The sequence below is a fragment of the Erinaceus europaeus genome, chromosome 20, assembly GCF_950295315.1.
Source record: "Erinaceus europaeus chromosome 20, mEriEur2.1, whole genome shotgun sequence".
NCBI classification, from domain to species: domain Eukaryota; kingdom Metazoa; phylum Chordata; class Mammalia; order Eulipotyphla; family Erinaceidae; genus Erinaceus; species Erinaceus europaeus.
Genome location: NC_080181.1, coordinates 47,152,392 through 47,176,814, shown reverse-complemented (window position 1 = coordinate 47,176,814; position 24,423 = coordinate 47,152,392). Strand labels below are relative to the sequence as shown.

Sequence of the window (24,423 nt, the reverse complement as noted above, 5' to 3'; positions counted from 1 at the left end):
TCATTTCTAACAAATCCAAGTTATATATATATATAATTGGCTGGCTATATAAGTCAGATGTAAAATCTATCTAGGAGATAAAACTGAAATGTGGTCACATTCATAAAACAGTCTTAATAACTGATTTAAGAGGGCTGGGTGGTAGTGCACCAGGTTAAGCACACATGGAATAAAACACAAAAGACTGGTGTGAAGATCCTGGTTCGAGCCCTTGGCTCCACATCTGCAGGCGGGGGTCACATCAAGGGCAGTGAAGCAGGTCTGCAGGTGTCTATCTTTCTCTCTGCCCCTGTCTTCCTCTCCTCTCTGGACTTCTCTCTGTCCTATCCAACAACATCAATGACAAAAAGGCCAACAATAAGAGCAACAAAATAAGAAAAATGGCCTCCAGGAGCAGTGGATTCGTAGGGTAGGCACCAAGCCCCAGCAATAACCCTGGAGGTAAAATAAATAAATAAATAAATAAATAAATAAATAAATAAAAATAAATAGATTTACAATAAAACAATCCTGTTGGCTATAGGACCCATTAACTTAAGATTGCTAGAAGTATATTAATAGTTAGACGGACTACTTGTCTGTTTTTATTCCCTATTCTTTCACTTAGAGACAAGCTTTTATCCCTAACTGCCCTGTGTTTTCAGCTATGTGTCCTGATTTTGTTCAAAATGACCTGGTTAGGGGTTCTGAAAATAGTCCTAAGTGTCAAAAGTGCACAAGTAAATGTTTCACCTTGACTAGCAGTGAAGGAGGAAGATCTAGAAGGGTCTAAATGGAGACCGGGAGTCTCCGAGGTTGTCCAAATGGGTCTGGGGCCCCTGCAACTTGGCATCTGAAGGATTAAGACTGACTCCCCCCGAAATGCAACTCTCCATAAACATGTGTGACAAATAACAAAAGCCAGGCTGCCCAAGGTGTACTTCATGGAAGCTGATGATCTAGAGTAAAATTAACTTGAGCTGGGGAGGAGGAGTCATCCCAAACCACTCATGCCCCAAACAACTCTGTTGTTTTGTCTTCTTCCGGTTTTCTTGTTTCCAGAAGTTTTTCACTAAGCGAGCATGAGGGCATGTACCCCAAGAAGTTAATGTGAAATAAAGGACAAAGATCAAATTGCCATGGTGTTTTTGTTGCAGCCTTGTTTATAATTGTGCGCGGGGGGGGGGGGGGGGGGGGACTGGAACCTAGGCACATTCCCAGCACTCAGAAACAGTGAAGTGCAGAAGCTCCCACAGGAGCCTAACTCAGCCATTAAATTCAGGCTCAGTCTGCACCCACAGCCCTGAAATGCTTTCAAATACCAGGAAAGAAACATTCCACTATTTAGAGGGTTGACCGTTCTACAATGTTTGTAAATTCCAGCAATAAATAAATTCAGTTGCACTCAGTGATATAGTTACAGGGGTATAGTTAAGGATTTTTTTTTTTTTACTCCCCGCCCCCCCCCAAAAAAACTTTCAGCTTAGAGAAAAACTTTGATTCCTAGATGCTAGGTGGTTCTAGGTGGTTTTTTTTTTTTTTTTTGGTTTTTTTTTTTTACTTTCCCACCAGAGTTATGGCTAGGGTTCTGCACCTCATGAGTCCATTGTTTCCAGAGCACTTTCCCACATCTATATCAGAGACAGAGAGAGACTACAGCAGAGCTATACCACTGGTGAAGCTTTGTCCATGCAGGTGAACCTATGTAGTGGCAGGAGGCTCAAACCCAGGTCCTCACACATGGTAAAGTGTGGGTCCTATCAGTTAAACAACCACCCAGTTCCTCCAAACCTTGCCTTGAATAAATCAAGAAATACCTTAGAGCACTGGGTTTTGCACCTGGCTGATGAGAAGGATGGACACTCGCAGCAGCAGCTCTGGCAGGTGCTCAGTCTCATCTGGTCTGAGTCTGCCTGGCCTGTCTTTCCCTCTGACTTGCAGGGCTCCGTGGGTGGGTGCCTGGGGTTAGAGGCTTGTAGAAAGACCAAAGGGAACACTGAAAACACTAGCTGGAGGCAAAACCAGAATTGCTATGGACAAACCATTCAGCATCACAGCTTCATGTTCCAGGGAACCTAGTATGGAAGGGAAGGTCCCCATCCCCCCCCCTTAAGTAGGCATCCATCAAGAAACCAAAAGTGTAGACTATCCTAGCAGAATAGGACTTCTCTCAAAGCAGAAAATTAAAAAAAAAAAAAAAAAAAACTACAAATATTCATTTGCAGAAAAAAAAATCTGAAACTACCACATGATCTTGCCAGTGATCATCACAGTGATTAGTCTGTCCAGAAAAAGAAAAACTGAGAAGAGTTACACCGTGCTGTCTCCTGCCTGGCCCAGCTAACAACAGCCAAATCTAATCTTCCCGGCAAAATATGGCATGATAGGATTACACAATTAATTTTCCTGTTAGGCATAATTGTTACTGACTTTCTATCATTACAGTGTCAGTTCATCCGGTAGATGATTGCTATCACTGTCTAATTACCAAAACACACAAACAATTTGTAGCCACTCGTTATTAAATAATGAGGGAGGCCACAGTTGCTAATGGAAACTGAGAAAAATGAAAATTAAAGGTAAATTGGACAAGAGAGTGCTTAAGAAAGAGATTAACTGGGATGAAATGTCTCCGTGGTGCTACCAGCTACCTAACTCTCCACAGGTACCCCCACGAGACACACTTTCTGAGAGTCACATTGTTTAATTCCTTTAAACAGCTGTTGCCAGGAATGAATAGAAATACAGATGTGAATAGATGGTTTAACCTCTGACCTCTACAGAAGCAGAGACAACATTTCCCCCTTGGCTATCTTTAATAAAGGTATGAACGTACACGTGTGTTTTTCCTTAATTAGGTGAATTTAGAGGTGTTGATAGAGTTAAAGAACTTATTCTGTGATTCCTGGTGGGAATTTGGATGGATTTATAAAGTGCTGATTAACAAGAAGGGGTCAGCAAAGTCGAGAACCATAAGGGAAAATGTTAGTAGACCCACCAGTCACAGAGCCACCTAAAATGAAGCTAAACTGTCTCTGATGTGAACGTCTAAGATTTGGGAGTCCAATGTACGTTCCTTGTCATTCAAAAAGGTATCAGAGCTTGGAGTGACCGAGCCATCTGGGTGGGTGGGTGACAGACTCATCTTGGAGAGGAAGCAAGAGAGCTGGTGAAATGTTTATTAACGTGGTCCTGGAGGTGGCGCAGTGGATAAAACATTGGCCTCTCAAGCATGAGGTCCCAAGTTCAACTGCCAACAACACATATACCAGAGTGTTGTCTGGTTCTGTCTATCTCCTCCTGTCTTTCTCACTAAGACATAAATCAAGTCTTTTTTTTAAAAATATTTATTTACTCCCTTTTGTTGTCCTTGTTTTACTGCTGTAGTTATTATTGTTGTTGTTATTGATGTTATCGTTGTTGGATAGGACAGAGAGAAATGGAGAGAGGAGGGGAAGAGAAAGATAGACACCTGCAGACCTGCTTCACCACTTGTGAAGCAACCCCCCTGCAGGTGGGAGCTGGGGGCTCGAACCAGGATCCTTACACCAGCCCTTTTGCTTTGTGCCACCTGCGCTTAACCTGCTGCGCTACTGCCCCACTCCCACAAGTCTTTTTCTTTCTTTTTTTTTTTAAAAAGTTTATTAAATCACACATCTACATGAATCCTACCTATATAGACTCAAGGCCTGACACAACAGGGAACAAATCAAGGCAATGGATTCCTCCAGAAGCAATAAATATCTGTTGAAGCACTTAATGAAAGCATATTTGAAGGTCTTACTGTAAGAACAGAGACACACCCCAAAGGGTCTTCTTTCTGCTTAGACCTCACAGCTCAGACCCCCTTTAGACTTCCCACAAGCAGTATGTGTGAGTGGCCCAGCCAGAGGAAACACAGCTTTGACTGTAGCTTCCTAGAGTCTGAATTCTCCCACCTTCTGGCCTTCTGGAAATGACAGCAGCAGCTGAAACCAAGTCCTAAGAGTACAGTCAGAGGGGCTCAAGAATAAAAGCTCTTAACTGAGTGTCTATGGCAAAGAAACCAACATAGAGACAAACTGCCAATGGGAGAACTCCACTTCCAGAGCAAAAAGCTTCAACCACTCCAAAGAGCTCAAAGAAAGGCAAGAGAGTCATCAGTTGGTCAAGACCAGCCAGCCGCACCTGTGGTTACTTGGAGGCCTGGTGGCAAGTCAGGTCTAAGAATGAAACTCAACAGAGAAAGACTGTTGTGACCCCAAGAGTTTGGGACTTAGCATATAAATGATATCTGCCTGAGGAGGTGCTACAGAGAAGGAAAGGTATAAAAGCATGGAGTTGGGGAGTCGGGCGGTAGCGCAGCGGGTTGAGCACGCTTGGTGCAAAGTGCAGGGACCAGTGTAAGGACCCCGGTTCGAGCCCCCGGCTCCCCACCTGCAGGGGAGTCACTTCACAAGCAGTGAAGCAGGTCTGCAGGTCTATCTTTCCCCTTCTGTCTTCCCCTCCTCTCTCCATTTCTCTCTGTCCTATCCAACAACAGCGACATCAATAATAACAACAACAATAAGTGCAACAAAAGGGAATAAAAAAAGCACGGACTTGGAGCAGCTGAGTCTCTTTGGCTGCTACTTCATCTCAGAGGAGGTGCTCCAGGTACCCGCCACGGCTACCTCTCCTGGGAACTGAACACGTGTGACTCTGCTAGCCGGTAAACTTTTAGACTCCTCCAGTCATGAGCAACCTTTACCTCAGCTGATAATTGTTTATCTTATGGGACTGAACTTTGATAACTATACTCAGACTTTATGGATCTAGCATACTCTTAATCCCTGATGATAATTACTTATTTTTGCCTTTTACATGTTTCACCCTGATAAAACCTTGTATTGTTTAAACCTGCTCCCAAGTGCCCCACTGTGAATCCTTTTAAGCACCGCAGCTCCCCAAACCCCCTTTAAGTTAAAGTTTCAACAAAAGATGACTTACAAGTATCCTTATTTCTCATGTAACTGCCAAGGAGTGCTTCTAATGGGTAAAGAAAGGATACATGCACATGTGTAAACAGACAAGTACTTTTTGGTCATAAAAGGTTTATTCCCAGGCAGGTAGCAATAAAGCAAATCAGAGGTACAGATTAAGGAAGGGGTGGGTATTTTTAAATGTGACATTATTCAATGGACAAACGTGTCTGCTCCAAATAGGCTTCAGTTTTGGCCTAGCAACACCCTGCACACACACACACACACACACACACACACACACACACACACACACACACACACCTCTGAGCCATTCCACTATTAAAGCTAATTTTATGCTACCAGGTTTCACTGTGTAGGGATTTTCACCTACCACATTTCCACTGCTTCAGATGAACTCCCCACCCAACCCAAAGAGGGAGAAACAAACAGAGAGAAAATACATGTGACAGCACTGACCCACTACTTACGAAGCTTCTCCTTTGCATGATGCTCCCATATGGTGGCCAGAGAGCTCGAACCCACATGGTAAAATATGAGCTCTCCAGGCTGATCTATCTCCCCACCACCTCTAGGTGATATTTTTGAAGTGCCAGTAAGGAAGCATTTTCCTAACTAACCAGTGATGATCAGTACCATCTGTTACAACATAAATTACCCAAATGTGGTCATAGTATTGCCTCTCTTACTCTTGAAACATACAAGAGAACTTCAGGAAATCTCCAGAAAGTCTCAAGCACATGGTGACATTCCTCCACTCACCTCACTTTTGAGAGGACAGCATTTAGTGGTAAATTGTTTTTTGCTATCTTTTAAAATCTCAAAATTTCCTTATTTATTTATTTATTCCCTTTTGTTGCCCTTGTTTTTTATTGTTGTAGCTATTACTGTTGTTGTTATTGACGTCAATGCTGGATAGGACAGAGAGAAAGAGAGAGAGATGAGGAAGACAGAGGAGGAGAGAAAGACAGACACCTGCAGACCTGCTTCACCGCCTGTGAAGCGACTCCCCTGCAGGTGGGGAGCCGGGGGCTCGAACCGGGATTCTTATGACAGGCCTTGCGTTTAACCCACTGCGCTACCGCCTGACTCCCTCAAAATTTCCTTCTAATAAGTACTACCCTTCTAGGATCGTAAGACATAATTCCTATGATCGCATGCCTCTTTGTGGGAGAATTTTTCACCAGAGAAAATTTAAGATGAAAAAAAAAAAAACACCCATATTCAGTTCATGAACTTGGCACCCCCAAATAAAACACTGATAACGGAATAAAAAAGGGCTATTGGGCAGGGGTAGATAACATACTGGTTATGTAAAGGGACTCTCATACCTAAGGCTACATACAAATTGCCAGGTTCAATCCCCCTATACCATAAGCCAGAGCTAAGCAGTGCACTGGTTTAAAAAAACAGGCAAAAAAGGAAAGGGGTTTCATTACATGGGAACCCACAGAGCTCTCATTTCCAAGAGAAACGATACAAGACACAGGCCTGAATTTACATGGCACTGAGCTTATACAAACTCCTCAACATTTGGCATTAGACAGTTAAATAGCTGATCACTCCAGAAATTAATCATAGTGATCCACAGGCCCGGCAAATTACAAGTTCACTCATCAAGAGAGACCAGAAGCAGCTCAGCAACAGGAGCTAAGATCAACATGGCTCCCAACCAACGTTCAAAGAATTTCCTCACCAACGCTAATTAGTGCAAATAAAAAAAAAAAAAATCAACATTCAGATGCCAAGAGACATCCAAGGAACTAACGAGACGAGACGCCTCCTCTCGGCTGCCTGAATCACTTACCAACACGCCAAAGGGCCTTGACTCACAGAAGCCAAACAGCACAGAAAAGAGGGTTGTTCTCTAACACCAGAGTCTATTTAATCAGCAGAACTTGTGACTCGTATCAAGACATGGATCAGGAGGCCGAAAGAGGAGAAAGGGGGATCTTGAAATATCCTTCTCTAAGAACTAAGAAAACACATGCTGTTTGGACTGATATCAGAAAGATGGTGGGGGCAGGGGGGAGTGGGAGAAACACACACAGAATGGGGGCTTGGGGGTGGGGGAGTGAGAGGAGTGCCCTAGGGCAGCCACAGAAATGGCATGGCGACAGGCAAAGCAAGCCTGGACAGCAGTCAAGGACTTGTACCCTGCATTTGGCCTTGAGAGTTTTAAAGCAGTATGTCAGCAAAACAGCTAAATTATTTATTTGCACTGGGGTTCAGTGCTTGCATATTGAATCTACTGTAGTCATCCCCCCCCCACACACACACACTTTTCTTTTGAGAGGTCAGGGAAGAAACTGAGACGAGAGTGTGAGATAGAGAGAGGACTTCCGGGAGGCATAGCTATGGAACAGCGAACAGCAAAGACTCCCCCTCCAAAACAACGAATACGATGGTCGAATCCACAAACCTCACTAAACTGCAGCTGTGACATCCGTAGTACACCGAGTCTTCAGGCAGGTGCTGGTCTGCGTGGACAGGGTGAGAGAAGCCACAGGAATGAAGCCAAGCATCCAGAGGCTGGGAGCTCCAGCAACAAATGGTTCCATTTTGTCTCTCAGCAACAGGGTGCTGAATGTGAGAGGGGTAAGCTCTGAGCTTTGGCCCACGGCCTCACGAGTGAGAGTCTGCTGAATTGGGGGTGGGGTCAAACCAAAGTAGCAGGGGATTTGCCAGACCAGTCAGCCAAACCAGTCTCTCCAAACTACGGCAGATATTCAGGAGGTAATTTACGGCAGCTGGCAACTAACAGATAATAGGCAGCAGCTGGCGGCCTGATGGTAAACTGAGCCCTACTTTTCCAAACACAACCACCGCCTCGTAGCAAACCCCTGTGGCTTGAATTCAGACTAAAATCTTGCAGAGAAGCCATATATACAAACTACACAGAGTATAAAAAGCTCAAGGGAACAAGAAACATAGCCCCACGCCCACCCCTCATCATCTAATATATAAACAAGTGAAATCGAGTAATTATAATAACAGCACTACCTGTGGGCTCTGCAATAGTCGGCACAATAGAAGTGCAAACAGCAGAGAAATAGCAAAAACAAAGTTCAGAACGTGTCTACTCAAAAAGACAGACATGAAACAGGACTCCAGGGAATTTTTGACATAGAGGGACTATCTGAGAAAGACTCCAGAAAACTCAGTATGGAGTCTTTCCCAGTCTAGAAACTGTATTGAGAAGCATACTCAAGAGTTCAAAGAATATTTTATTAAGGAGTTAAGGAAACACAAAGAAAGAGCTCCAAACTGAGTTCTCCAAACAACTAGAAAACATGAAAGAACTTCAAGACAGAATTCGCCAAGCAGTTAGGAAGCATGAAGGAGAAACTTCAGGTAGAATTTGCAGGGTGTGAAGGAGCATAGTAGGAGCTCAAGTATCAGGCTCCTGAAGTCGACTCACTCAGGCAGAGAAAAGAATATCTAAACTAGAAGACAGAGACAGATATGGAGGAGGAGATAGAAACACTGCTCTTTAAGCCTCCCCGCCCCCGCAGGTGGCAACTGGGGCTTCAAACCTGAATCCTTGCGCATGGAGTTGTGTATGCTCAGCCTGCAGCACCACTGCTCAGCCCCCTTAACCTTTAAAATTTTGGTTTTTTATTAATCTTTTTTTTTTTGCCTCCAGGGTCACTGCTGGGATGTGGTGCCTGCACTATGAATCCACTGCTCCTGAAGGCCATTTCTTTTTTCCCATTTTGTTGCCCTTGTTGTCATTATTGCAACTGATGTTGTTGTTGTTGAACAGGATAGAGAGAAATGGGGGAGGGGAGATAGACGGGGAGAGAAAGATAATAGACACCTGCAGACCTGCTTCACCGCTTGTGAAGCAACCCCCCTGCAGGTGGGGAGCTTGAATTGGGATCCTTACGCTGGTCCTTGTGCTTTGTGCCATGTGTGCTTAACCCACTGAGCTACCACCCGCCCCCCCCTTTTTTAATTGTTAGCTAATGAGGGAGGAAGTCAGAACATTACTCTGTCACATGCAATTCTTCTTCTTCTAGCGTTTGCCCTTCTTCCGTAGCCAGTCAACAGCGTCAGGTCGAGCCTGATGTAAAGTTTCGAGACCTCCTTTGAATCTGGAGAGGTGGCAGTCGTTGACTATGTGGGTCATAGTCTGTCTGTAGCCGCAGGGGCAGTTTGGGTCGTCTCTGGCTCCCCAGCGATGGAACATAGCTGCGCACCAGCCATGGCCTGTTCGATACCAATTGAGGAGGGCCCAATCATAACATGCCAGGTCAAAGCCGGGTTGACGCTTGCAGGGGTCTGTGATGAGGTGTTTGTTCTTTACCTCAGCTGACTGCCAACTCTGTTTCCAAGAGACTGGAACAGAGAAGTTCAGTGTAGGCGTAGGGGACCAGATTGGATGACGAGACGTCAAGCGTTGGACAGGGTGGGCGAAGATATCCGCGTATATTGGCAGGTCCGGTCGAGCGTAGACGTGGGAAATGAACTTAGATGATGCCGCATCCCAACGAATATCTGGCGGGGCGATGTTGCTAAGAACTGGCAGCCATGGAACCGGGGTGGAACGGATGGTTCCAGAAATTATCCTCATGGAGGAATATAATTTGGAATCGACCAAGTGGACATGGGGGCTACGGAACCATACTGGGACACAGTATTCTGCAGTGGAATAGCATAATGCCAGAAATGATGATCGTAGTGTGGAAGCGCTCGCGCCCCATGAGGAGCTGGCCAGTCTTGCAATGATGTTATTCCTCGCGCCCACCTTTGCTGCAGTTTTTATGAGATGTTCGTGAAATGACAGAGTGCGATCGAGAGTAACGCCAAGATAGACTGGCTGGGCTTCATGCTGGATTCTCGTATCGCCAAGCTGCACATTAAGCTCACGCGAGGCCGAGGCGTGGTGTAGATGGAAAACAGATGCAATAATACTCAGCATCAAAGTCAGGACCTCAAGCGTAAGGGTCCAAAACTTTACCCATGACACCACTTTGAGGGCCTCTTACTGCTCACATGATACAGAAATAACCCTCAAGATATGTTACCCTACCCCACCTGGTGTGCTCTCCACCTGGTTTCACATGCCATCATGCCACATGTCCAGACATGCAAACAAGCGTAGCTATGCAGCAGATACACAGACCCCTGAAGAGTGAACCCACAGACAGAAAAGGGGCTACAGAGAAGTGGATGTCTGTGCTTCCCCCCTCAGTGTTGTTCTGGAATCAACTGTCCTCTGATTCTGATCTCCCCCTGCTTGCTTTTTCAGAAACACCAATGGTGTCTTTTCCAGGTCATAGACTGTAGCTTTTAGGCCCCTTGCAATTTCTGTGTCAGAGAGAATATCTCATTTTGTGTCTCTCTTAGCTGAGCAACTAATCCCCAGCTAAGAGGCAGGGTGGCGGTGGCGGTGGGTCATTCCCAATCTCTATTTTTTTTTGACCGAGACACACGCAGCATTTATTGGGGGGCGGGGGGGGCTCAGTCCTTCTTGGCCGCAGCCTTGCGCATGGCGGCCAGCACGTTGCTCAGCTCCTCGCGCTTCCTCTTGGCGCGGATGTGGGTCCCGACCTGCTTCTTGATGAACTTGAGTGCGCGCTTGTCCTTGGAGACCTTGAGCAGCTCCATGGCGTGGTGCTCGTACGGGGCGAAGCCACACACCTCGCGGATCATGTCCCGCACGAACTTGGTGTGCTTGGTGAGGCGCCCGTGCCGGCGGCTGTGCCTTGGCTGGCTCACGTTCTTGGTCACCTTGTGGCCCTTGTGGAGGCCGACGGCCATCGGGTAATGCACGGCCATGGCTGCCACTCTGCTCGGACTCTGATTCCCAATCTTCTGCTGTCACTGACAATGCTGTTGTGTGGAGCCCTCAGGTGCCTCTAGGTAATAAACACTGGGACCTCAGAGCCAAAGGCTGCACACACTTCTGCCACTTTGCTAGCTGGCACAGCACTGCCTTCCACAAGGGCAGTGCCCTTGGGCAACCTCAATAGCTATGCCCACAGGTTCCTCTTCCTCCGAAGTCCTGACCCGCCAGAGAGGGCTTGCACGAGCTTTCTGATGGTGGTTGAGCAGTTCTCACCCTCCACGCAGGGAGGAAGAAAAGTTTCTCCGAAGAGGAAATGCAACAGCTGCTGAGAGTTTCGGCCAGATCTCCTTCACACAGCATCTGCAGTTCCTCAAAGAACTTCTTTCTTCCTTTCTTTCTTTTCTTCCTTTATCCCCAGGACACCAAAACAAAACTAAAGAGGAACATCAGCCCGCCCCCCTCAGCTGGGCCCCCAGGCAGGCCAAGCTTGCAGAGTCTTTTAGTTTCAGATACAATGAGAGGAGGAGCCCAGGAGAAGGGAGCTTCTGATGGGGACACTGTCCTCCTGTGTCTGTACCCCCCAACTTCCTCCCCCTGGGGCAGATGTTAGAGGTGACACACCACCTGGTGGTGCTGAGATGTCACATGGGGGTATGGGACACACAGCAAGGGAGGGGCACGGCCGCCTGGCTATCTGCTCGCAACACCAAGAGTGGACCCTGGACAAACTGATGCGGGAGTTTAGCAGAGGACTGGCAAACGCTAGAAGAAGAAGCAGAGGACTCAGTGGAGGGGGTGTGTGTGTGAATAGGCACAGAGATTCTGCAGTTTGGCTAGAAGAGGTAGAGTTTCCTCCTTTCCTAGTTAATGACACTAGAATAAAGAAGGAGGCACTAAAGGAAAGGCCACTATTCCCAAAAGTGTGGGAGTCGTGCTCAAGTTCACCTGGTGAGACACTCATCAGACAGATACAGCTGGACCTCTGGATCAGAGGACAAGGTTACCAAACTATACAGCAGACGGCTGGGGGAGCATAGCCATGAAGGAAAGGGGGTGCTGGGGTCAAGGTGTGTGGGTGCCCCCTTAAGCCCATCCTGCATTCAGTGTCCTCCCAGTAAGAGGGTCATTGCAGGTTTTACACAGCACCAGTCCCTGTTTCCAAATGTCTGTTGGACTTGTAGGAATTCAATGATCTCCCGGGTCTAACTCACACTCAGACTATCGACACCATCTCTCTTCCAAGGGTACCCCAAGCCCAGGGATAGTGACTGTCATAGTTGTCATCCAAGCCCCAGCTAATATCTTTGACAGCAGCTGGCTGGGTCACTCCTTCCTCCCAGGGCTGGGCAATGTTGCCTCCTAACCTCTCTACAGTGACAGACATGTTATTTCCAGCATTAGCCGGAGTCAGTTTTGTGCTTGTGCCCTGCCTGCTAACCTGGAGTTCTCCCTAACATATTTTCATATCCTGGGCAGGGGGATGTCTTGAAATGATTCTCTCTCGCACATATAAACCACATCTGTGGGATCATCACTCTCCTCATTGCTCTACAACAAACGCCAAACCATCCACATTGTTCCTCATGGACAGGAGAGAGTACAGCTGATAAAAATCCACACTGTACAATGTGTGAGGATGCCCCTAGTCCCACATAGGAGCACCATGCACACAGCATCATGGGAAGCTCCAAGGATGGTGGAGTGTTGCTGTGATATCTCTTTATCCCTCTCCCTCTTTATTTCTTTCTAAAGTTTTTTTTTTTTATTTTCCCTTTGTTTTCTCTTGTTGTTCAACATTGTTGTGGTTATTGATGTCGTCGTTGTCGGATAGGACAGAGAGAAATGGAGAGAGGAGGGGAAGACAGAGAGGGGGAGAGAAAGACAGACACCTGCAGACCTGCTTCACCGCCTGTGGAGCGACTCCCCTGCAGGTGGGGAGCCGGGGATTTGAACCGGGATCCTTACGCTGGTCCTTGTGCTTTGCACCACGTGTACTTAACCCGCTGTGCCACCGCTCGACTCCCTAAAGTTTAATTTTTTTTTTTACTTTTTTTTTAGTTAAGGATGATTAGTTTTTAATTACCTTAAAGATCTGTTTATTTGCCCAGGTGGTAGCACACCTGGTTGAGTGCACATGTTACAATGCACAAGGACCCAGGTTTGAGCCCCCGGTCTCCACCTGCAGGGGGAAAGCTTTGCAAGTGGTGAAGCAGTGCTGCAGGCTATCCAATAATTAAAGATAATTTTAAAAAATGATCTGTTTATTTCTGAGGGAGAGAGAGGCAGAGAATCAGAGCATCACTCTTTCACATGTGATACCAAGGGTCAAATTTGGGACCTCATACTTGAGAGTCCATTACCTTATCCACTGTGTTCTCCTGCCAGCCGCCCTTATCTGAAATTTTTAAAGGGTAGGAGAGAAATCTGAACAGTGGAATCAGGCAGGTTTTAAAACCCAGGAAGGCAAACAAACAAAAGAAAAACAGATAACTAAAAGCTGTCCATGGCCTGACCCCTGCTCCTCATCCCCTCCACTCCCACTGCAGAGCCTTTACACCGGATCTGCTTTCCCTCTCGGCCTCCAGCACCAGGCCTGTCCTCTGGGACACTCCTATCTGTGGCTGGTCTGATTAATGTGACTCCCAGCAGCCATTCCGTGTGGGCAGGTGCCAACATGCACACACACTCTTTCTGGGTACCCAGGAAGCATCCATGTACATCTCCCCTAATGAATGGGACAATGGAGGAAGCGACGGGTGAGTCACCTCTGCTCTTTTCCAAAGGACATGAAAAACCCCGTTATCTTAAATGGACACTGTGAGGACCTGATGCTCTACTGCTCATTATGTTTATGTGCCTAAATCTTATCAGCAGCAAATACAGAAATGCTAATGCCAATTCTGTCTTATCTCCCTTCTGTTTACAACCATCTAATTTGTACTTGATTTTCCAAAGGTAGCCGCCAAAGTGCTGGTTACCAAAAGAATGGGCAGGAATGAACATTGAAAAGCTCTAAAAATAACCTGTTTACTATGAAATCCTGATTAATGTAACACATTTCCTTAAGGGAGTCATTGTGAGAGAAATTACATACAGGTGAACCAATTTTTATAACAAGTGAAAATAATATTATTTAGAAACAATCCCAAATGATTAGCATCTCTTTTTTCCCCTGCAAGGAAATGAAACAAATTATATGTAAAATTTGAACTCCAGAAAATCTTATGCTAATAACATCACAAGGAGTTCTCCTACCTGACACTAGTTTAGATCAAGCACATTAGCCTAGAGCTAAGGCCAAAAAATTGTTTGAAACCTTTTATGATTTTCTGAAAACACTTCCAAGGGGTCAGAGTCTGTGGTTTGCATAAAGGTGCCGCTTCCGGGAGTTGGGCGGTAGCGCAGTGGGTTAAGTGTACGTGGCGCAAAGCACAAGGACCGGCGGAAGGGTCCCTATTCGAGCCCCCCGGCTCCCCACCTGCAGGGGAGTCGCTTCACAGGCGGTGAAGCAGGTCTGCAGGTGTCTATCTTTCTCTCCCCCTCTCTGTCTTCCGCTCCTCTCTCCATTTCTCTCTGTCCTATCCAACAACGATGACGTCAACAACAATAACTAAAACAAGAGCAACAAAAGGGAAAATAAATAAAAATTTTTAAAAAGGTGCCAGTTCCACTCGACCCTAAAGACAATTTATATCTCAAGCTGGACAAGCTATTCACCTGCTTGTTTAGGCGGCGGCGGCGGTGTTCTTTTCCCATCTGACTGAGTTTTCTTCACTGGTTTTTAACCAGTGGCTGTTTTCTCCTCTGGCTCCATTCTCGATGCCCGGCTTCATCTTAAACTAACGTGTCATAGATTACGAATTATTCAGAGGCACTGCTTTTCTCTCAGTCACTCAGCCTGTGTGCCAACTACACAGCTTCCACTAATACAGCTTGTATTTCTTGAGATTTTACACAGAGACGTAACAGAAGGCTTTGACAAGGCCACCAAGAAATGAAGACCATAGATTGTGTCCATAGCTTTCACTCTACCCACAACACTTGGAAAATAGAAATGAGATTACTTTAGAATTATATGTATTGCTGGGCGGAGGTAGATAGCATAATGGTTATGGCAAGAGACTCTCATGCATGAGGCTGCAAAGTCACAGGTTCAATTCCCCACAACACCAAGAGCCAGAGCTAGTAAAAAATAAAGAGAAAAAAAAAAAAAAGGAAAGGAAAGGAAAGAAAAAATAATTATTTGTATTGCTACCCCATGTTTGTCTTCCTTCTTGGTCCTTCCCAAGATAGATGGAAAAGAAATTAAAGGACTGGAGAGTGTTTCTCATTGTGAACTCACATGCTGAGGAAGTTGCTGCAAAAGCATGTGGCAAATACCTCAAATGTCCTTGAAGGGACACTCTTGACAAAAGCTTTTCAGCATCTATGGGGTGATCCTGTGGTTGCTGAGGTGGGATGTTAGACGGATTGATTGGCATATGTTGGACCTTCCCCACATCCTGAGGATGGAGTCCATATTGCCATCAGAAATTATTATCTGGGGAGTCAGGTGGTAGCGCAGCGGGTTAAGTGCACGTGGCGCAAAGCACAAGGACTGGCTGAAGGATCCCGATTCGAGCCCCCGGCTCCTCACCTGCAGGGGAGTCGCTTCACAAGCGGTGAAGCAGGTCTGCAGGTGTCTTATCTTTCTCTCCCCCCTCTGCCTTCCCCTCCTCTCTCCATTTCTCTCTGTCCTATCCAACAAACGACGACATCAACAACCATAGTAGCAACAACAATAATAACTAAAACAACAAGGGCAACAAAAAAAGAAATAAATATTAAAAAAAAGAAATGATTATCTGGATGCCTTGTTGAGAACTACCTTGGTCTTCAGCAGTAGATTCCAACTGTGAGAAGGCTTATGCTTAATAGTTGGGGATGAGTGGTGGCACACCTGGTTGGGTGCACATGTTACAATGCGCAAGGACTTGGGTTCGAGCCCCCAGTCTCCACCTGCAGAGGGAAAGCTTTGAGAGTGATGAAGCAGGGCTACATGTGTCTCTCATTCTCTCTCTACCATTCCCTTCCCTCCTGATTTCTATGGTCTCTGACCAATAAACAAAGATAATTTTTTTAAAAAAAATTAAGTAAACCTAAAGGACTTTTTTGAAAATAATAATCATCATAATAATAGTCTATATACATGAGAGGGCAGGGTTTGCTCCTTGAGAGGAAGGCCGGATCTTAGAGAAACTCTTTCCTCCCATTTACAGGAGGTTGTTGAGAGACCACCACAACCTAGCTAGGCCTTGCTGATCAAGCATGCTGGATGGAAGTCCTTCTTGAAAATACACATACACAACTCAACAGACTGTGTGTGTGTATGTGTGCGCGCGCACGCCTGTGCACAGACGCTTGACCCTTGAACAACACAGGTTTGAGCTAGAAGGATCCATTTACACAGAGATTTTTCTTGCAAGCAGATGATATAAACAGATGGTGTGGACAAAGGCAGTCCAGTATTACCCATGCATTTTCCCTTCCTTATGGCTTTCTTAACATTTGCTTTGCTTTGGCCAACTGTATTGTAAGAACACAGTCTAATATATATATCACATAAAACGTGTTCAGTAACTGCATGTTATCATTAACACAATAGCAGTTTATCATAGTTATGTTTGTGAAACTCAGAAAGTTGTATGTGGATTTCTACTACTCAGGGGGGAACGCATGCAAAATCTCCATCCCTGCATTGTTCAAGGGTCAACTGTAAATGAAAATGAACAGTAACAGACATTTCAACAAGTCAATAAGCACCATGGTATTAACAACCACATACATCTTCATATAGTAAAAGGAACATGGAGTTAGGCCTTCAAACAGTTGAAGGAAAGTGTCAGACCAAGAACTGATTATAATTCCTTATAATCAGGATGGTTCTTCACAGTCTCTCCTGGGAAATCTGGAAGCTCTGGGACCCTCTGGTCTATGAAAAGTGGTTCCACAGATAGAGGCAGCAGAGGCAGGTGTAGTGGTGGGCACGCACTGGCCCGTAGCTGTGCTACTGCATGTCACCCTCGAAAGCACAGCCAAGTGACAACTGAAGTGCCCTTGATGGCCTGGAAAGCACTTCATCACTCATTTTCAGTGAGGGGGATGTTTTTGATGTTTGTTTTTCTTTTTCCAGGAGTGTTCTATTTTCCAACCTGCTCCTCTGGGTGCCAGGTAAAAGGCAACACAGAGTCCCTCATTGCTGACGAGGAAAAGGGAAAAATGGCAAAATTTGTCCCAAAAGGAAGTACACTTCACCAATATCGGGAAAGATCATCACTTCTCTCTCTCATTCTCTCTCTTTCTCATTCTTTCTCCCTCTTCCCCTCTTTCCCTCTCCCTCTCTCTCACTGCTCACAGCTTTTAGGAAAAGATGCATGCTTTCAATTCCTCAGCCCTGAGCTTTGCAGATGCACAGATTTCTCGTTATCCAGAAAGCCCAGGAAAAACCACATGTGTGCCTTATCAGAAAGCCCTCAGATGGCAACCGCTTTGAGGGTAACAAAATCAACTTGTCAACACAAGAGCTCCAGCTGCGGCAGGGAGACAGTTCAGCTGGTAGAGCCCAGGATTTGGATGCCAGAGGCTCTGGTCCAGTTCCTGGTACAGTATGTGCTGGAGTGGCACTGTGGCTTTCTTCTTCTCCCTCTCTTTCTGATGACTTAAGTAATAAAACTTTTTTTAAAGAGTTCTGCTAATAGCTTACCCAAGGGAGTTATTCTAAAATAAGGAGTTTAGAAATGCAACAGCAGACTGAAATTTACAAAGACATGAACATTAGTAAATGCCATTCTTTGGTATTTCTATTCAGGAAGGAGGAGTTTCTGGACCACAGAGAAAACTTACTGAGATCTGCCAACCAGAAAGACTATTCTTGTGGAATATAAAGTGGGGTTTCCCTAGATAATTAAACTGCACTCACTCGAGTTTTTGAAAAACGACTGCAGTCATGACAGGCAGTGGGAGGGGAGGCACACAGGGAATACCAGGAATGGAGGGGGGTGGTGGGAGCATTTCCTGAATCACCCACATTGCTGGAACCCCATGAACTCTAGAATGTTCGCACACGAGCAGTTCCAATGCAATCAACACAGCACTAAATCGCCACCATGCTTCTACCTTTTTTTTTTTTTTGCCTCCAGGGTTATTGCTGGGTTTGGTGACTGCACTATGAATCCACTGCTCCTGCAGGCTATTTTTTCCTTTTATTGCCCTCGCTGTTTATCATTGTTGTTATTATTATTGTTGTTATTATTATTATTGGGTAGGACAGAGATAAACTGAGAGAGGAGTGGAGGACAGAGAGGGGGAGAGAAAGACAGACATTTGCAGACCTGCTTCACCATTTGTGAAGTGACCCTCCTGCAGGTGGGGAGCCAGGGGCTTGACCCGGGATCCTTACACCGGTCATTGCGCTTGGTGCCATGTGTGCTTAACCCGCTGCGCTACTGCCCAGTCCCATCTGTGCCTTTTCAAGATATGACTCTCCAAGGTTTTGCTCACCCCTTATGTATTGTAAATATTCCTCTCTCCCCACCACCCCCTGCTAAAAAATCCCTTTGTTGGACTTTCTATCCCCCAAAAGAGAAATCCTACTTCTCTTGGACAGAGAGATGTATTCAGTCACAAAGTTTAAGAGCTTCTGGGGAGACTGCAGCCAGGCTAGAGGGGACTGGGAAACTGTTGAACTGGGGTGCTTCCAGAGTGGAGTTTGGCATTGTGGGGTCTCTTGTTGACTGTCTTTGTTTCTTCTTCACAGCATGAGATTTTTTTTTGTATGTTCCATGGTTTCTGGACCCTCATTCCTCTTTGTGCCATTCATCATCGGATGGCCCAGGATGCTCACAGGACAGACACAGATGATGCCTCATGATGGCACCGAGGCCCTCGGTGAATTAATTCTCAATGCAGGTGTGTCAACTAGGGCAGGACCTCACTGGCAAGCACAACAGATATAGGGATGCAAAGGCATATGGAATCGTCCAGGTAGCGAGCCCACTTTTACGCTAGAACAGACAGCCTTCCTGCCCCAACTTTCTGACATGAGTCATGGGGCCAAAGCATGTGCGAAGGGGAGAGTGACACCAGGACAGCCTGCTCGCCAGTTCAGTCCCCAGACTGAAGCTCACTTCCCCTGTCCTTCCTCAATAGCACCACAGAGGTACTAAGACAAATGCCGGGTACAGTCACAAGATTCCTGCGCTCCCCTTCAGGGTAAGCATTCTAGTCCCCAGGCAAAGCAAGCAGGCTCCCTTTCCCTCAACTATTTTCTACTTTTCTAGTAATCACAGAGACATAACACACATTCATGAGTGAGCATTATTGCAGAGAGAGTCTGATGAGGTTCAGGGGGCTAGCTTCACCTGGAAGAGTGCATGCCTTATCATGTGTGAGGGCCTGGGCTTGAATCCCAGTACCACATGGGAGCACTGTGGACAGCACCTGCTGTGTCTTCTCCTTGGTGCATGAATATCTATCTCATCTATGTATGTATGTATGTACGTATCTATCTATCTATCCATCCATGTATCTACGTAACTGTGTCTAGATCTATATTTTGTGGTGGAGGCATTGGGTCTCCTGCATGCCCAATTCTGCCCTTCCCAGGCTAACTTTCATTTTCTTTAAAGTCAGAGAGGACCTTTCCAGTCTCCCTCCCACCACCACCACCATCAGAATGTGGCACATGATCTCAGTTTCACAAAGCCAATACTAGTCCAGCTCAGCCGCCACCACTGCCTGGTGTCCTAGACAGTTCTCCAGTCAGCCTTTAGCAAGGTCAGTTCTATCTATGTTTTTGTTTTATTTGACCAAAGTACTGCTCAGCTGTGGCTACTGGTGGTGCCAGGGATCAGACCCAGGGCCTTCCCCATCAGTTCTACAAGGAACACAGAGTACAGACCCTAGGTGGTACAACTGCAGTATAAAAACAGTAAGCATGCCCCTGTAAACACAGTATCACAACAACAATTTTTTTAAATTTTTTCCTTTTTTTTGTCCTTGTTGTTTATCATCATTGTTATTATTGTTGTTATTGATGTCGTCATTGTTGGATAGGACAGAGAGAAATGGAGAGAGGAGGGGAAGACAAAGAGGGGGAGTGAAAGATAGTCAGTCACCTGCAGACCTGCTTCACTGCCTGTGAAGGGAGCCCCTTGCAGGTGGGGAGCCAGGGGCTCGAACTGGGATCTGCTTTGCGCCACATGCGCTTAACCCGCTGCACCACCACCTGGCTCCCACAACAACAAATTTTTAAGGCATGTTAACTCTGAAATCTTAAATAGGAAGGAAGGTTATCTAGACCTTGTTCTTGTTTTGTTTTGCTTCTTCCTTTAGGGACAGATGATATGTGAGAACTGGAAGGGTGTCAGGGCCCAAGGTTAGTTACTCAAGAAGCTGAGAAACAACTTGGGGGAGGGGGAGGGGATGTAGGGCAGCTAAGTGGATAGTGAGCAGAATCTGAATGGCCAGGGTCCTTGACCCCAGCATACACATGCTGGAGTGGTGTGCTCACTCACACTCTTTCTCATAAAACTAAGTTAATTAAATTTTTAAAAGAGAGGCTAAGAAACCTTGAGCATAAAGTGGAGCTGACTTTATTATTTTTTTCCCTCCAGGGTTATCACTGGGACTCATTGCCTGCACTATGAATCCACTGCTCCTGGACGCCATTTTTTCCCTTTTATTTTGTCCTTGTTGTTTATTGTTGTTGTTATTATTATTGTTGCTGTCGTTGTTGTTGCATAGGACAGAGATAAACTGAGAGAGGAGGGGAAACAAAGAAGGGGAGAGAAAGACAGACACCTGCAGACCTGTTCTACCACTTGTGAAGCGACTCTCCTGCAAGTGGGGAGCCAGGGGCTCGAACCAGGAGCCTTGCACCAGTCCTTGAGCTTTGTGCCATGTGTGCTTACCCCGCCACACTACTGCCCAGCCCCCGGAACTGACTTTATTACCTAAATGACTATTGGGAAGAGCAAGTGCGAAGGCACTGGGCAAACTAACTAGTGGAGCTCAGAACAACACTGGGGTGTGTGTGGGTGGGTGGGGGTTGGCTTGCCCAGGGACCTGCTCGTGTTTCTTTGAGTGAGGAGCCGGGTCATAAGCACTGTCCACGTGACAGCTGGTCCATGTTTGCTTTGTTGGTTTGAATGCGTTGCTGAGGGAGAGAGTCTGGACCTCACGCATGGACAGTGCCACCATTAAGTAGTCTCCCTTAGCTATGTGGGGTTTTTGTTTGTTTGTTTTGACAAAAAGAGAGGAGAGAAGAAGAAACAGAGAAGAGAGACATCACAGCAGTTCATCATCCATGGAACTCCTGCCCCTTTGTCGCTGTCCATGGTGCCCAAATCTAAGACCTTACACACTGTTCAACATATGGAGGCCCTGGCAACGTTTTTATGTGGGCTAAATGGCACAGCTACCAGCTGCCTGGCAAGCACAGGACATTAACGAAGACTGCACCACCCTTTTAGACTTAAGAGGGAAAAAAGCATGACCAAACCCTCTCTCCCCAAGAGCTGTTTATCCAGTGAGTTATGCAAGAAACCATTGAGCTTGTATCATCCTAGCTTTTAGGACAGTTCTGAGTTCAAGCCACACGATGTTTCCTTCACGCTGCTAAATTGGTATTATTAACCTGTCTCGCTGGGCTGCATTAAAAATTCTGGCTTTTCAGAGCAAATGTAATTAGTTCACATTAGTAACTTCTCTGGGGGCGGTGGCAAAGCAAGGCCAACTAACAGGATATGAATTAATGTCCTCCAAACCTCAGCTCCACTCTCCAGGCAGCTGGCGGTGCTTCCTCTGCTGGTTATGCTTTTGTTTTTTTAGCTGCTTCTAGTCGCCCCCTCTGGAAAGAACTGCTTAGGAAAATATGTGATGGGTGAAGGACCCCAAAAGATGTGAATCTGAGGTGGCTGTTCCATGCCATGTTGACAACAGAGCAAAGGCTGAGGGTGCACAGCTCTAGGTACAGACAGGAGAAGGAGAAGGCAGCGGCTGGCTGAGCCCAGAGGGAGGTTTCCCAGGGAGAGGAGCCCAGTGGTCTGGTGACAGCTCACTCACCTCACCAGGTGTCTGCTGTGCCACACACATGGCCCAGGTACAAGCTCTCTCACATCACTCAGGATCACAGGGGGGAAAGCTCCAGTCTGTGGGGTGTCTCTCCATCTTTCTTGCTCTTTCTATCTTAAGAAACCAGACCAGAGGAATGAAAAAACAGACATGCAATGCCCTAGAGGAAGGAAGGAAGGGAAGGAGTGAGGGAGAGGGGGAAGGGGGGATAGGGGGGTGTCAGGCAGTGGTGAACCTAGGAGAGTGCACCGGAGTTTACACAGGGGAGAGGAACAGTTAGTGCTCTGAACAAGCTCACCGAGGAGGCCATGGCACACACTCATTTAGCCAGCTCACAACTCTACTGAGGCTTCTCTGTGTTAGTGCCTGACTAAGCCTGTGGTGACACCAGGCTGGCTCGAGTCCTTTATTGCAGAGAGAATGTCACCTTGACAGAGTGTCTTGGAGGATCCACACTGGGTGCAACAGGAGGTCAGAGACAGGCTGATTCTCCCCCCTGCAGGTGATTCTTTTTTTTTTTTTTTTTTTGCCTCCAGGGTAATCGCTGGGGCTCGGTGACTGCACTGCAGATCCACTGCTCCTGGAGGCTATTTTTTTCCCTTTTGTTGCCCTTGTTGTTTATCGTTATTATTACTATGTTATGTAATGCTGTTGTTGTTGTTGGATAGGACAGAGAGAAATGGAGAGAGGAGGGGAAGACAGAGAGGGGAAGAGAAATACACTTGAAGACCTGCTTCACTACTTGCGAAGCAACCCCCTTGCAGGTGGGGAGCCAGAAGCTTGAACCGGGATCCTTACGCAGGTCCTTGCGCTTTCCACCTTGTGTGGTTAACCCGCTGCACTACCACCTGGCCCCCTGCCCCAGGTGATTCTAAACAGTTTGAGGGGGGTAAACAAGCATAATAACAAACACTTAAGACTTGATTGAAATTGACCTACTTTGGAGGGGGGAAGAAGGCATTTTAAATTGACTGAAGGATAAAAGATATGTGGAGGGATGTCCCATGACTTTAGAGTAATAGGACAGTACAAAAATCTGTTATTATGGCCACTTGACACAGTGTCTACAGTGTTAGACTGAAAAGCATGAGGTCCTGGGTTTGATCCCTGGCATTGAGTGCACTGGAATGATACTAGAGTATATTAGTTCTTTCTCCCTTCTCTCTCTCTTGTGTTGACAAATAAATCTTTAAAAGATAAGACTCAGGGGGTCGGGCGGTGGCGCAGTGGGTTAAGCGCATGTGGAGCAAAGCACAGGGACCGGCGTAAGGATCCCGGTTCAAGCCTCCGGCTCTCCACCTGCAGGGGAGTCGCTTCACAGGCAGTGAAGCAGGTCTGCAGGTGTCTATCTTTCTCTCCCCTTCTCTGTCTTCCCCTCCTCTCTCCATTTCTCTCTGTCCTATCCAACAACGAATTGCGTCAACAAGGGCAATAATAATAACCACAACGAAGCTACAACAAGGGCAACAAAAGGGGGAAAAAAATAATGGCCTCCAGGAGCGGTGGATTCATGGTGCAGGCACCGAGCCCAGCAATAACCCTGGAGGAGGAAAAAAAAAAAAAAAGATAAGACTCATGCAAGAGAGTGGAAGGAGGCCATGACTGGAAGGAAATGCTAGATTAGGGGTCAATCCCCAAACTCTCCCTCCCTGAGATAGCTTCAGCGCACGGAGGTCTCCTATCTCTGCGACTGTGACTCTGAAACAAGTGGTTATCAAGCAGCCTGCCTCCATTGTTTTTTGTTTTTTTCTTTAGATGGGTGGGGGTGTTCCCCACCTCTCATCTTTATGCAGTAAATTGTTTCTGCTGGGGATGAACATTAAGTCTTTGCAGGTTCTTCTCTCTTGTGAGAATGATGGGGGAGAAGCAACAGTAGCAGTGGTCTGGCTCCCAAAGCTGTGTGGCCTGGGGTGCTCTGCATTGGATGCAATTCTCAGATCACAGCTGGACCACTTTGAGCCAAAGAAAAACCTCCTCTAGGGTCCCTGTGGTTCTCTCTGATGTCTCCACCTGGCACCTGACAACCAGGCTCTTTCCCTAGAGTCTCAGGAGTACCCTATGACCTAACCCTGGGCCAGGGAGTGGTCCTGATGCTGCTACAAGGACTCACTGATGCTCTAGCCCCTGGGCCAGGGAGTGGTCCTGATGCTGCTACAAGGACTCACTGATGCTCTCATAGGTCAAACAGTGGGAGCAGAGGCATGCAGGCATGCCGCCCAGGTTTCCATCTGGCACACTGCTGCCGACAGGGCTCCAACCCGCACTCCTCTAAGCAGAGACAAGAGGTATGAAGATTTCTTGATACTTACTCCAGGGTTCCCAAGCAAAAGGGACAGTGTGGAGCTGAAAGGGCACAGTGTCTGCCCCAGTGTCCACAGGACATTCTGGGAAACAAGACAGAGACTGTGCCAGCTCCTCATTCTCCCAGAGGAGGTGCCAGGGCTGGGGCCGGGGAGGCAGGAGGGGCAGCTTCAACAAACAGACCCCTGGCAGCAAGATCGGTGATGACTGGATTATTGGCAGAAGCCACAAGACTACAACAAGGGGCCGAAGGACTGAAGTTGAAATGGGGTATAG

General features: G+C 46.6%; 2 protein-coding genes across 4 annotated transcripts in view; both read right to left on the bottom strand.

The window, feature by feature from the left end:
• The window catches only part of IGF1R (insulin like growth factor 1 receptor), a 289,574-nt gene that overhangs the window by 190,078 nt on the left and 75,073 nt on the right, over window positions 1–24,423 (bottom strand). The window lies entirely within an intron of this gene.
• LOC103109546 (large ribosomal subunit protein eL36-like) lies at window positions 10,357–10,766 on the bottom strand. The gene has a single exon (XM_060179337.1). The coding sequence runs from the start codon at window positions 10,722–10,724 to the stop codon at window positions 10,407–10,409; it is 318 nt and encodes a 105-aa protein (XP_060035320.1). The 5' UTR covers window positions 10,725–10,766; the 3' UTR covers window positions 10,357–10,406.